Here is a 15,845-nt window from a genome sequence, read left to right on the forward strand (position 1 = left end):
TCATATCTTATTTCATATATTTATTGAAAAGCTGTAAAAAACATCTAGAAAATATCATTATTGTGCTTTTATATTTATTCTGACTTATATCTTCTCCCAACACTTCTGGCCATCGAGCAAGCGAATAGTTTGAAAGAACTCTACCTATAACGGAAGCTCTTCTAAAGTATAAATCGAACAGGTTATTAGTGTAAAAATGACCAAAGAAAATTCTGCCTATATTCATTTCTTTACTGTTAATTTTAGCGGAAGTCAAGGTGAAATCAGACGGCCTTCGGCCGAAAAAAACACAACATTAAAAATATACCTTGTGTCTTGAATGTCAGGTTAAGCGTCATTGAATTCCCTTCAGAGTTCACAGCAAACAGTTCAGCGACGTAAAATGAATCCATTTCCAAGTCGATGAGGCTGTATCGCATTGGCTTTTCATCGGTATCAGGTACAATGACTTTCGTCCAATTTTCTCCAAAGTCAAGTTTGTATTTCAAAACAAACATCTGTGCAGGACCACCATTAAATCCAGGTTGCCACTGAAGTATTGTTGACGTTTCTGTAAGATACTTTGGTAAATGTTTGAACATTGTTGGCGCACCAGGCTTCTCTAGAAAATATATATGTAATTCAAATGATTTAAATGCCGCTGAAAAAAGTTACTTTATCGCTTTGGTAAGTTACAGGCCAAGCGGCATGCCAAGGAGATAAAAATAATAATGTAAACCTTTCTATAACATATAAATGGTACTGTAATAAATAAAGTGTATAGATACTTCGTTGTTGCATATCGAAGAAAGTCAATATGTGATTGAATATACTTGAAAATAATCGCATTGGATGGTTGTTTTTTCCAATAATATATTAAGTAAATAGATATTTGTACACATATCATTTAGTAATATATATCAAGATGATCTACATAATAATTTTACTAGTTATTTATGTCACATCTGTTCTGTGTCATTTCTTTCTTGAAAACCTGACGTGTAAGGTTCGAACATTTTGTTTTTTCCATTTGCCAGGGGGTTATATAAGACCATATGAGCAGTTCCAAAAATTGTCTGCCCTCTCAATTTAAAACAAAACAATGAAAAACACATAATAGCTAGATAGCCAAACAAATGTTCTACTTCAACACTTTATAAAGTAATTTTGCTTGCTTCTCAAAAGATGTGATATTTTATTTGACCACATTAATACAAGTTGATTACGTTTGAAATATGTGTTTTCATTTGACAGATGCATGAAGTATAAGGTAGTTGTTTAGACGTGTGCTTTTTAAATGCCGTATTGCTTTTCTCAATTCAAGTCAAGTACCTTTTTTAAATACCTTTTTATCATAAGGTGTTTGTACTACATTGAATAACACAGAGGTTGATAATGCCGTGCTACCTTGTCTTTAAACTATAATTTATCATGCCAAAGTACACACATTTCACTTTTGAAAATTTTTATCAGTCAAATATTTCAAAGAACCCCCAAAAAATAATAATAAAAAAACATAAATAAATAAATGAATAAAATAAAAGTAATCAACAAGCAAATTTAAAATTTCCTCAGGCGAATATATGACTAATTTCTTCCTGAAACTCATACGCTTCAAGTCCAGGTATTAGATTTAGTCATTATAATAAAAAAACTAAATATTTTTCAATGACCTGTGATTCACATGACATGGTCTATAAAGAGTTGGTTTAAACTATTTACTTATGCTTTATAAAAGGATACTGTATTTAGTTTATAATTTAGATTTAGATGTGAATGCTTTATCCTCTTATTTATTCCGGAAGATTTTTTTACAATTACCATTTGGGTTTAGAAAATACAGCTGTTCTAAAATTCCAACTGCATTAAATATCCTCAGTTTGTATTGTCCGAAATCGTCTTCTGTGGTAACGGTTACAGTGAGACTGGAATAACGTCCAAGCGTTTTGATTTCGTATTTCACGTAACTACTAATTGTCTTCCACGACGAGTTGCTTAATTTATACCATTCGAATTCCGGTTCAGGATAGGCAATAGCTGTAAATGCTAAAGTTACTGCTACATTCTTTGCACTTGTCATGTTTGTTTTCAGATCAAACCCGGGTGAAAGGATTGGTGTGCCTAAAATATTATAAAGTTACGTTTTTAATCTAAAAACTTACAAAAATGACATATATGTAACGAAACCTGATTTCTGTTATGTAATCTTCATCATTTATTATACACATAATTATATTCAGTTCATGAGGGATATGATTTTGTTTCCAAAACGATTTTGTTTGTCCAAATATGAAAAAAAAGTTTGATATGACCTGTCGAAAATTTAAACATGGCTAAAAGTAAAGCCCAGTGTTGTTATACGGCATATGCATATTGCAAAATCTTACCTATTTATGATGATTAGATGAAAAGCGTCCTTTTAACGGGCGCATTACAAGTGACCTTAATTGATGGAAAATCGTAAAGATAAAACGTAACTTACATCTAACACGTAGCATCACATTTTTTAAAGATGGTTTTATATTGTATTTGTTGTGTGCTGCACATTGATAAACACCGCCATCAAAACAAGAGTTTACTCTATGAGTATAACTTAAGCTCTTTGTAGATTTATTGCGCACCAGTTCTCTTTGTTTAAATGATATTACTATAGATGACACTGGATTACTGTCAACACTGCATGTAAAGAGGACAGTTTCGTTTGCAGTTACTTCGAAATGTGTTCTCCTTTTATCAACACCAGTAACACTGAACTGTAATATTTGACTTCTATCTGCATAATAATAGAGTTTCAAAATTTATTTCATAATTGATGTTATAAAGTAAGATTATAAAAGGTCAAAGCTTGATTTCCCATACGAATATTGAATATCAATACATGTGAGTACAAAGCCGTTGAAAATAAGCATGTGTTTATCAGAAATAAGTAACAGAAATGGAATTTAACGAAGCAAGTGAACGCATTTACAATTGGAGAAATAAAAACAATCAATTTACATCCAACATCTATGTCCAGAATTGATGTCGATCGTGTCTTAAATTTGTCATTTTTGGAAAACCTTCGAATTACGTTTTCTGCAATACATTCATACGAACCAGTTTTCCCCTTTGTTATATTTGTAAATGTTAAATTTTGAGATTTTGCATGATTTTCAATGTTCCATGTGCATGTTGGAGGAGGATCACCATCGGATCTACATATAATAATAAAACTGCTTCCTTCCTTAACGAAAAGTCTATTATGTTGTAATTCACCATCACTTGCAATTTTTTTTTGATCGAAAAATGGTTCACTTGGAGGATCTGAAATTAATTTGATCGTTTTTTAAATAGAAGATACAATACTTCAAGAAATTGAAACTATGAAAACTGTAGCCATAACATCGATTTAAATAAAATGAAAATTGAAATATATAAACTGTTGCATGAGAAATATTCAAGTTTTCTTTTATTATTTAAATTCCGGTTTTATATAAACAATTGAGATACACAATCGCAGGAATTTGAGTCACCACTTGGGTTCCGATGTGAAAGCTATGACCTAGTTTTATTCAGTATGGGATGAGCGTTTAATAATGAATTACTTTTTATTATAAACAGAACAAATTTGTATTCATTCGTAAAAAATAGAACGATAAAATTATGAAAGTATACTTTTATGTATGAAAACATTGAAATTATTGCATCAGGGCAGAATTAAATGTTGACTAAATGAATTCAAATTTAAACAAACTTATATGGTATTTCAATTTCAATTTATAAAACTTTCAACACGAGAGCTATTAGTTTTAACAGCCTTTAAACTTATTCTCTCAGTCCAGCTACTTGTATTATAGGAATGTACATTGATGATAAAAAAATGGTCGCAGAAGAATATCTATATGCTCGAAGAATTATGTCTGTAAACTGAAACAGTTTTCTGAAAAGTGCAAACTGGTAACAGAATCATGTATTTAGTGAATTATTTTTACTGATTGACTTTATATTGCAAACATCAGGAACATCAAGGTTCTGCTCTTCATATTTGACAACCTTAATTCTTAGCAACATGTTTATTTGGTAAATACTTGCACCTATTTGCACTTACATTGGACATGAAGTGTGACTTCATTTCTTGTTATATTTGATACTTCGTTTGCGGATTCACAAATTATACGAGTATCATTGTCCTTTCGTCGTGGTTTTAAATCAATACTGCTTTGTGCCAATAGCATACCATTTTTTAGTTTAGTTACTCTATACTTAGCAATGTGCGTAAGATCTGTTCTTATCTCTTTCTTAGATACTTTAGTCCAAGTAATGTTTGCAGCAGGTCGTCCTTCAGATGTCTCACAGGTTAACGTTGTTTTCACATTTTCTACTGTCTCTATGATATTGTCGGAACTGTTCTCAATTTTCACGTATTTGATGGGAACTGAAAAACAATTTCTAAACTCACCGTAGACTGCTTATACAAGGGATTATACAGAAATACCCGGAATTATGCCACATAACATGCACATCTAAGCAAACATGGTTAAGCGCATACTTCGCAGCCTTATCGATGTCGAACTGTAATAAACAGTGACGTCAAAAACATACTTAACTGTTTACAAATTTACGGGTAATTCTGGATCATCCCTTGTATATCATTTCGTATTGTATTTATCTGTTACGTTTTTTGTACAGTAACTATAGGTATATTTCAATGCAGATAACATGTATCGTCTTTCATGCACCCTTCTGAAAATAGGGCAGTATTATAGGAAAGCTCCTGGCGGTTTTGCGGGCTGGCGGGCGTCGTCTAACTTTGTCCGGAGCATATATCCTACACACATGGAGATTTTTCATTTAAACTACATAAAAATGTCGGTGTGCTCAATTTAATTGTAGTCAAGGTCAAACATAGCGTTCAAAGATCAGATAGAAAATATGAAAATGTGGATATGGACCATTTAATCATCATTTATTGTGGGGTTGTAGTACAAATAGTCATTATCATGGCTACCGCCATGGCACTTGCATTTTAGGTTAATTTATACATGATCAAGGTCACTACAGATGATAAAATATCTTGAGCATAACTCCTACATGCATAGAGGATTTTTTAAGATACTTTAAAGAAATGTTTACAACTATTAAATGTATTGCTTCATACATAATCCAGTTCAAAGGTAAATGTCACACTTAGACTTTATTGCTATGCACATCTATAATGCCCACATGTCCATCAAACGTTTTTATAGCAGGCGTGTTATGCGACAATGATGCTGTGTTCTACTTTGAAAAATGAATCAAGGACGGAAACATAAATTCTTACCTTGAACATTAATACATGCAGTGTTACTCTTATGATTCTTCTCATCAAAACAATACCATCCTTGGCCATGATAACGAACAGCTAACCGTTTGATTTTTACTTTAAAAGTGCCATTTCTATAACATCGTATTTCAATATTTGGATCGTCAGCAAGAAACCCTTCTGTTGCACATGTCCCATTTTGCGAAAACCTCATGTATGAAAACTTGTTTTCATACTTCACTCTACCCCATTTTGAATAATTTGTACTTTGATGAGCAGAACATGTCAATACCAAAGTGCTGTTTTCCATTTTATCACTGAAACGTGGTGACAGGATTGGGTTTTCTGTTGACAGACCTGTAATGACAATATGAATGTATTTGCACTTTACATACTTTAATATTTACATTGAAACCTTTTATAATACATGTATTTCATTCAATGCGTTTTGAAGACTTCCACACGTTTGCAATCATTATTGGCTCCAAAACGTTATATTTGTTCAGTACCTTTGGGTGATAAATCACAATTTTGTTAAGATATGAAACTTACAAAATGTTACTAAGCCAAGTAGAAACGCTCGCCAAAACATGTTCCAAGCAACCTAAAATAATGAAAAACGTAAAGTATTAGTAAACAAAATCTCTTAAAGTTGTTTTTAATATTATACATGTGTTTGTATAAAATGATCTCATAATGAGTGATTAACAAGTTTTACGCAAAACCGTTTCAACAATTTCTAAAATACCGACGAATTCTACAAAGCATGTGGAAAGTAATAACCCTTGCAAAAGTACATTCCAACAGACATTTCAAAGATGAAATGTACATCCCACAAATAAAAATGCAAAAAAATATTGTATCGAGCTTACCACAGTTCTAAATATTTTTAAAGCTCTAGATGTAAACGTTTATAGTTTCGTATTCGTGTCTATGTCCACAGTATTTCAAACATAGTTTAACATAATTAAATTGCCTTGTATGATAATGTGATACTTTCGAAACATGCGTATTTGGTGTATCATAAACGTTTTTTTTCAATATTGCATTGTTTTACCATTATTCTATATAAAATCATATGTGTGCATATTGTTTAAAAAAAAACAAATAAAAATAAAAACCTACTTCCTTAACACTAATAGTATATCTGTTTTTAAAATTGTTATTTATTTCCAACACTTATCGATGAGGTACATCTAAATACCGAAACTTATTCAATTTTAATAGAAACTCATTCCTGTACTTTCTCTAGAGGTAAAAGTAGTCAGTAAAAAAACGGCAGGAACAGGCAACCCATGTGAACAATTTGTGCGAAATTCTACGAAAGACGAGTGGGTACAAAATATTACGAAATACGATTGGGTATGGATTACTATGAAAGAGAATTGGCGACATTTCTGTTTTAAGAATTCCTGATTTCATCTCCGTGAATTCACAATTTTAACTTTGTGAACTCACGTTTTCAACATACAGAGTTTACGAATTCAAGATTTAAACTTTGTAATAAACGAGTTCATCTTCCCGAACTAACAATGTAAACTTTTTGTTCACGATTTTAATTTCATGAATTCAACTTCGTAAATTATCGTTTTGAACGTCACGATTTAAGCTTTACACATTCACGATTTTTATTTTACAAAATGACGATTTCATCGCAACCTCGTGAATTCACGATTACAGCCTTACGTTATCACCTTCATGGAATAACGATTTGAACTCGACATTTTAAACTCTACGATTTCAACTTCGTGAAGGCACGTAATCAACTTTCAAATTTCGTGAAGTTGAAGTAGTGAAGTTCAAAAATAATTCTTGAAGTCGAGTTCATGAAGTTGGAATCGTGAATTCGTTAAATCAAAATCGTGAATTCGTGAAGTTGAAATTGTGAGTTTGTGAAATTCATATACATGTAGCAAAGTTGAAATCGTGATTTCGCAAAGTTGAATCGGTGAAGTTTACATCGTGAATTCATGATGTTATTATCGTTAACTCGTGAATTCACGATTTCAAAATTGTGAACTTACAAAGTTAAAATATCCTCACCGGTCTTTCGTAATATTGACATTAATTTCTTCAGTAAGCTGATTAATTGAACTTTGCACTTTCCGTTCAACAATAGATTATTATATTATAAAATTTCCTTTTACACTATATTCATGAAAATGACACATCTTACATCGGAATGTCAATGATTTTCATACTGCAATGACTAAGAGATTGATGATTAGTAATTAAAATTGTTGTATTCAACAATGATGTGTTGTAATTTTCAAAACAAAGAAAAAATAATAAAATGAATAAAAATACAAAAAGTTGCTAACATTTTTCACAAATCAACAAGCATTAGTTAAATTATGTTATAAGACATTTTTATATGCTAAATTAATCTTATTTTTCTTATTTTGTTAGTTTTCAGCTAAACATATTGTAGTCAAATCAATATCGACAGAAACTATTAGTTGCAACAGGCTCATTGTTAAACATTAAATGATACTACTAGTTCAACAAACAGCTGCCAATAGCTGTTGTTACAAACGATTGCTATATTGACCTGCTGAACACCTTTTCTTTCTCTAAAAAACGCGATGTAAAAATTTCCCAACCAGCCAAGGTGCATGATTAAATTGATACAGCTGGTAGTAAATATTTTTGTTATTAAAAGCATATCATCTAGTATTACCAGATGACTATTTTGATAAATTCATCTTTCAGCAGTTAAAATACTCCACAATGAAACAAAACTATTATGACAATTACAAGTGCACTGTTACAAATGAAAACAAACAAATATTCACAAGTTTTTTTACCATACATATAATTATAGAATAAATGTGAAAATATTACATCTAGTGTACATAAGCTGAAACAATATCTTAATTTACTGTCTGAAAGGTAAATTATGCTCAAAAAGATATAAGAAAGTATTGAAAATTACTACACAGTCGCTTTGTTAATATAAAATGAACATGTTTAGACTTCACACGAAGTGAATATGTTATGTTTTAAATATTACACGTTATAGGCGGTCACAATATAAATATAGAGTGTCATTAAAAAAACTGGCAAGTTGTTTAAAAGACCAGATTAACTTGACCTGTAAGAGGGAATGCAGCTTCCCATACACAGTTTGTGCAGTCTTTTATTCAAATTAGACATATACAGTAAGATTTCCATATATTTTAATAGTTTATCTTTCAAATAACTCTTTTTTATCATTTAAGACGTAAATGGTTGAAAGAAGAAGTAAAAAAAACCCTGACACGTTATACTTTTATTCTAGGTATTGCCTAATAATTGTGAATAAGTCGGTGCAAAGCTCTTTTCTCAATTGAAATTGAACCTCCGTAACGGAAGAGCATTAGTGCCAGGTGTATGTTTTTTATTAACTCGAAATTTCGAGTTACTAACTCGAAATTTCGACTTACTAACTCGAAATTTCGACTTACTAACTCGAAATTTCGAGTTACTAACTCGAAATTTCGAGTTACTAACTCGAAATTTCGACTTAGTAACCCGAAATTTCGACTAAGTAACCCGAAATTTCAACTTAGTAACTCGAAATTTCGACTTAGTAACTCGAAATTTCGACTTAGTAACTCGAAATTTCGACTTATATTGCACGACTTGCATTGGTTGTCGGTGAAAGCAAGGATTGAATTCAAGATACTTTCTTTCGTGTGTAGCTGTTGCACATTAACAGAGCACCTTTAACATTTATCTAACTGAACAATTTAATAGGGTCAAATTGTCCACACATACTGAACATATCCTTCGCTTTTTAGCTCACCTGTCACAAAGTGACAGGGTGAGCTTTTGTGATCGCTTTTCGTCCGGCGTCCGTCCGTCGTCCGTCCGTCCGTCGTCCGTCCGTAAACTTTTACTGTAAATGACATCTCCTCATAAACCACTTAGCCAATTTCATCCGAACTTCACAGGAATGTTCCTTTTGTGGTCACCTTTAAAATTGTTCAAAGAATTTAATTCCATGCAGAACTCTGGTTGCCATGGCAACCGAAAGAATTTTTTTTAAATATCATCTTTTAAAAAGCCCAAAGAGCTGAAGCTTAGATATTTGCCATGAAACATCTTCTAGTGAGTGTCTACCAATTTTGTTCAAATAAAAGCCCTGGGGTCAAAATTGGCCCCGCCCCAGGAGGTCATTGATTTTCCCTAAATGCATATAGTAAAAACTTAAAAAGCCTTCATTTAAAGAACTCAAAGAGCTAGCGCTAAGATATTTAGCATGAAACATGTTCTAATACAAATTTTGTTCAAATAAAAGCCATGGGGTCAAAACTGGCCCCGCCCCAGGGGTGTCATTGTTTTTAACTATATGTGTATAGTAAAAATTTAAAAAATCATCTTTTAAAAAACCCATTGAGCTAGAGCTTAGATGTTTAGCATGAAACATCTTCTTATGGGTGTCTACCAAGTTTGTTCAAATTAAAGCCCTGGGGTCAAAATTGGCCCCGCCCCAGGGGGTCATTGATTTTCCCTATATTCAATTCAATATATTTATTGCATAAAACATGTGACATATTTATAGCAAACAAAATATATAGAATAAAAGCCCTGGGGTCAAAATTGGCCCCGCCCCAGGAGGTCATTGATTTTCCCTATATGCATATAGTAAAAACTTAAAAAGCCTTCTTTTAAAGAACTCAAAGAGCTAGAGCTAAGATATTTAGCATGAAACATGTTCTAATGGGTGTCTACCAAGTTTGTTAAAATAAAAGCCCTGGGGTCAAAATTGGCCCCGCCCCGGGGGTCATTGATTTTCCTTACATGTGTATATCAAAAACTTAAAAAATCTTCTTTGAAAAAACCCAAATAGCTAGGGTTTAGATATTAAGCATTAAACATCTTCTAGTGTGTGTCTACAAAGTTTGTTCAAATAAAAGCCCTGGGGTCAAAATTGGCCCCGTCCCGGGGGTCATTGATTTTCCTTATATGTGTATAGCAAAAACTTAAAATCTTCTTTGAAAAAACCCAAATAGCTAGAGTTTAGATATTAAGCATGAAACATTTTCCAGTAAGTGTCTACAAATTTTGTTCAAATAAAAGCCCTGGGGTCAAAACTGGTCTCGCCCCAGGGGTGTCATTGTTTTTAACTATATGTGTATAGTAAAAACTTAAAAAATCTTCTTTTAAAAAACCCATTGAGCTAGAGCTTAGATGTTTAGCATGAAACATCTTCTTATGGGTGTCTACCAAGTTTGTTCAAATTAAAGCCCTGGGGTCAAAATTGGCCCCGCCCCAGGGGGTCATTGATTTTCCCTATATGCATATAGTAAAAACTTAAAAAGCCTTCTTTGAAAAAACCCAAATAGCTAGGGTTTAGATATTAAGCATGAAACATCTTCTAGTGTGTGTTTACAAAGTTTGTTCAAATAAAAGCCCTGGGGTCAAAATTGGCCCCGTCCCGGGGGTCATTGATTTTCCTTATATGTGTATAGCAAAAACTTAAAATCTTTTTTGTAAAAACCCAAATAGCTAGAGTTTAGATATTAAGCATGAAACATCTTCTAGTAAGTGTCTACAAATTTTGTTCAATTAAAATCCCTGGGGTCAAAACTGGCCCCGCCCCAGGGGTGTCATTGTTTTTAACAAAAATCTAAAATGTTCTTTTAGAAAAACCATTGAGCTAGAGCTTAGATGTTTAGCATGGAACATCTTCTTATGGGTGTCTACCAAGTTTGTTCAAATAAAAACCCTTGGGTTAAAATTGGCCCTGCCGGGGGTGGAAAAAGGAAGTCATTGTTTTTCATAATATGTGTGTAGTAAAAACTTAACATCTTCTAATGGGTGTTCCAAGTTTGTTCAAATAAAAGCCCTGGGGTTTAAACTGGCCCCGCTGTGGGGGCCTATATACAGCTGAGCGACCTCAGGGCCATCATGGCCCTCTTGTTTATGGAGGGGGTTGTAAAATCACACTTTCCACATTTCCATGTTAACCGGATGTTTCTTTTTCTTAAGCACACATACAACCATCATGTGAAGAAACAACAAGTCCAAAACCCACCCTATTGTAAACTGTGCAATATCATGTGTTAAATAGGTTTTAAATGGCGTGTATACGCCAGTTAGTCTGTCACGTTTCTTTATACTAATAATGTTTTTGTAACATTATTCATTATTTACTAATACTTTGATTCATATTGTGTTGATAAAAGTTGATAAAAGTGGAACTTGGTGTTATATATATGTTGGGAATAATATAAAAGCATCCGATTTTACAAGAAATATAGTCAGTCTAACAATTTTGACAAAGGCCTCAGCACGCCCTATTTTGGCCACGCCGCGATACTTTCCTCAGATGTCCCACACGTGAAGTATAGGACCGTTTTATTCACAGGGATGAGAAGAATATGATTAGTGAAAAGATATGTTCGAACAGATAGGATACAATACAACGCAACGTCTGAAGAACGCCTGAACGTACAAATTAAAGGAAGCCTTGTGTTTTTTAGGTCGGGTGTGTACATGCCATTACTAAGTTTAAGTTAAATTTCAATAGTTTTTGTCCAGGCACCCGTTTCTCCATCTCAATCGTTCAACGGCACTCCCGACTATATCTTATATCATCTAACTTATATTTTGACCATTCTTGTAATGTTAATAAGTCGAAATTTCGAGTTACTAAGTCGAAATTTCGAGTTACTAAGTCGAAATTTCGAGAAAAGTAACTCGAAATTTCGAGTTAGTATGTCGAAATTTCGAGTTACTAAGTCGAAATTTCGAGATAAGTAAGTCGAAATTTCGAGTTAGTAACTCGAAATTTCGAGTTAATAAAAAAACATACACCTGGCACTAATACTCTTCCGTAGACATGACATTGATCTTTGGTGATTTATATAATGAAAATGAATGAAAGACAGTAAATACATTATGTAACCGCATTGAACATCATTATAAAAAATGATCATACATGTGCAATCCCCTACTCTGAATAAAAGTATGAGTATACTTTTCGGAAGTAAACTGAAGCGTTTAAACCAGGAGCTCGTTCTACAAGAAAAAAAATACACAAAATATCAAATACGGTACCAGATTATTTTAATGTTAAGATGCTATAATTAACATTTTCCGTAGATATACTTAATAGACTTAACAAAAACGCGACAAGTGTTATACAAAGGTATTTTATATGTGGGCTAAGTTACCTTAACGTAAAACAAATACGCGGAAAAGAAAAGAAATAAGCATACCGCCTTTACTAAACATCAGGTATTTTATTCATGACACGTACGTTTTTTGCAACCTTTTTTGAATAATTATGTAAGGCAAATAAACCTGATAATGAATACATTGGGTTTACAGGAAGTAACTATAAATTGTTTAAACACGTCAATGTGTTGGGAAACCAAATTTTGTATAATATATTATTCAAATACGTTGAAAGTACTGTCCTATGATGACAATTTGATCTTAACGGTACATGGGAAAGTCCAAAAACGGGTTTATCTGGAATAGTATCCGATATCGTTAAAGTAAACACTTATTTATACTATATAGCATTATTTTTACAGTATCGTTGGTGTATTACCGTTATGGCTCTGCCGGTAGATCGAAATTATTGTAACTTTTAGTGTTTTGTAATCATAGGTTCGAACCCCACGTAGTGCCATTTTATAATCATAGTTCTTTCTTCTTGCTCTGTTTTTTTATCATTATTATTTATTCATTTTTCGATTTCCTTTTTGGTTTCTTCTTATAATATATTTTATAGTATATATTTTTTATTTTCTTCTATATTTTCTTTTTGTATTTTTTGATCTCAGTGTAATAAAATATTCGATCTCATATTGAAAAAAAAACCTGGTCAAACTTGTTTTCTGAACAATTTACTGTTCTGAAGTAAAAAAAAGTATGTGTCGTACCAGTAGTCGAACTTCTGCCTGTACGGGTAAAATACATTCCTGACACGGTTGCTCTACCTACTGCGCTAACAAGACATATGATAACATGAAGTTTTATTTTCATTTTTATAGGTTGTGGCATTGATCTGCCTAACCTTTTTTCGCATTGTTATTGGTCTTTGTTATGTAAACAAAGGCTTAAGTTATTGTCCAACAACATTGACCTGGCACTCTTGCATTTGACCCTGTAGTCGTTATATTCCGTAAACGTTACGATTTACTTGTAAATCGCTATGAATGTAAATATCCAATTGTTAAAATGGTGTAAATGAAAATTCCCTCTTAGCGCAGTTGGTAAAGAGTTTTCACTTGCAGACGTAGACTGGTAGGTTCGAATCCTATTTCAGCGATTTATTTTTTATTTTAATTTTGAAATTGCCATTCTCTTTAAACTATTGAAAACCTCTTTATTGTGTGTACTATCTATGCAGATTTTTAATAACTACATTTAAAGCATGTATGCGCTTAAGCATATACGATTGCATAATGTCACAAAAAGAACCGTTGAAAGATACTGTAATGAAATGAAAGACAAAAATAAAAGACAATTGTGCAGAAAAACACCACTTAAAAGATATTCTAAAACCAGGTGTAATAAAACGATTTCATATTAATTCTTGCAATTTAATTTTAAAAAAATTATAACGTGGTGTTGGTTAGATATCGAACCAGAGACCTTCAGATCGGTAGTTCGACACCTATACCAATACACCAAACCTCACTGACGAGGGAAGTTAGCAAAAATATCGATATATTCGATAGGTAATAGTCAATGTTTATTCATTTGACCTTTCCGAAAATTAATGAAGTGCCAGGTCAATATTGTTGGACAATATCATCCTAGGACAGTACAAATAATTTTGTTATTTAGTTTTGACCTAGATTTCCAATATATATACTGAAGGAGTCAACTTTGTAGAGTTTCTTTTAGTTGCTGTTATCTCATGACTATATAAGAGGTGTTGATGACAAAAAAGCCAATTTACAACATTATCTTGTGAGGGAGTAACTTGTTTATCCTGTTTGGAATCATGTTAGATAACCCTTGTAAACGAATGAAGTTTCTGTGTTGAATACTTATTACTGTAAACATATATACATGTACATGATTATTTTATTAATAAAATAAAAACTACGGTAACACTGCGAACAATGAAAAGGTGAGCAATGTAATTACAAAATAATTGTAACTGAAGAACTGATAATTAATCAGCCCTTTTTTATTTCGAAAAAAGTAACTGCTGATTGATTTTAGTTTTTTTGTGTGTATGTGTATGCGTGTGCGTGTACGTGCGGGTGTGTGCACAAATAGTGCTGGTGCTGATATCTTTGCCGTTTAAGCTCTAAAAGCGTCAACTATTTTAATTGACGCTAAATATTTTTGCTGAATGTGATATTGCAAAGGTGTTTATTTAAGCATTGATAACTTTTGAGACATTGCTCGATTCAAAAACTGGTTTCATAAATTAATGTTCTTTTAATAAGTGACCTATTTTTGATGTCTTTGTCGTTTTTCTATAATGATATTCTTTATTGAATAATTAATGATAAGGCCCGCCCGTGTTTTGCCCTTAAGCCCTCCTTTTGTTTTTGTTTTGTTTTGTTTGATTTCATGTACTGCGACGCTCATTGAAGGTGTATTACGTTTTTACCAAGTTAACAGTTTTTCTCTGTATACAGTAACTGCATATAACAAACCGTTTGTTCACAATTACCTGTAAAATCTGACATGAACAGTGCAATACAATTGCATCCTCTGTCAGCAAATACCTTCAGTTAATGTAATAAAATCGTATTTATATAATTATTTTTTTATTTTATTCATTAAGAGATTCCACAATCAATATTTTCTCAATGTGTAGTTGCTGTGTTATACAAGTCTAACCTTGGTGGGATATAGAATTACTCTTCATTGATGTAATCAAATTTATTCAAATATTCAGCTCGTTTTTATATGCAAAAGCAGCATGTGCCAAACATGTTTTTTAATTCAATATTTTCTGCTGTATTTCTAGTTTTTCTTATGTTTATAATTCTGAGTACAGACATCAAATATGCTACCCGAGGAAATACATATACGAATTTCTATGCGAGTCCTATATGATCTCCAACTGAAATGATTGCCAATATTAGACCATTAACAAACAAAAGAAGAAAAAAATATTTTCGTTCATCAAGTGAAAGCACAAATGTCAAGCGTTTATATGCTGTCCCACTAAAGCTGAACAAATTATTTTTTATCAAATATAATAGTAAAGTTATTTAAATAATTGTCATGTTAACTAACCTTGATGTCTATATCTTTAGACATGTTTTTTCTTTTTTTCAAAAAGTCAATAATATGGTTAAAATGTTATTTTTCCCGCTGACTAACGTTGAAACCTGACGTGACGATCGTTTCAAAATGGCGGCTCCAATTCTGACGTCATTTAGAATTCGTTTTTTAATCAGCGTGACATGTCTCGGTAATATTAAAATTTTTATTGTTTTAATTACTTATCATCAGATGAAAATAAGGAAAACAAAAACTTTATTTCACTAGCAAACCATGACGTTTAAAAACTAATCGCCAATTATTTAAAAGCATTTGAAATGAAATACCTCTTTGTATACCACATATTTATATAATTATGTTGATATTATGTCATATTTGATATTTTTTTGAG

General features: G+C 32.1%; 1 protein-coding gene across 1 annotated transcript; it reads right to left on the minus strand.

The window, feature by feature from the left end:
- Nucleotides 1-307: 307 nt before the first annotated feature.
- Nucleotides 308-6,078, minus strand: LOC132737643 (hemicentin-1-like; the record flags this gene model as incomplete). The annotated part of the gene is given in 7 exon segments (XM_060724977.1): nt 308-601; nt 1,801-2,100; nt 2,462-2,752; nt 2,977-3,282; nt 4,067-4,393; nt 5,279-5,617; nt 5,813-6,078. Coding segments are annotated over 7 exon segments (1,897 nt in total), but the record flags the coding sequence as incomplete, so codon positions are not given.
- Nucleotides 6,079-15,845: the final 9,767 nt, after the last annotated feature.

Source organism: Ruditapes philippinarum, unplaced genomic scaffold (genome assembly GCF_026571515.1).
Source record: "Ruditapes philippinarum isolate M1 unplaced genomic scaffold, ASM2657151v2 ctg2175_1_1_1_1, whole genome shotgun sequence".
NCBI lineage: Eukaryota > Metazoa > Mollusca > Bivalvia > Venerida > Veneridae > Ruditapes > Ruditapes philippinarum.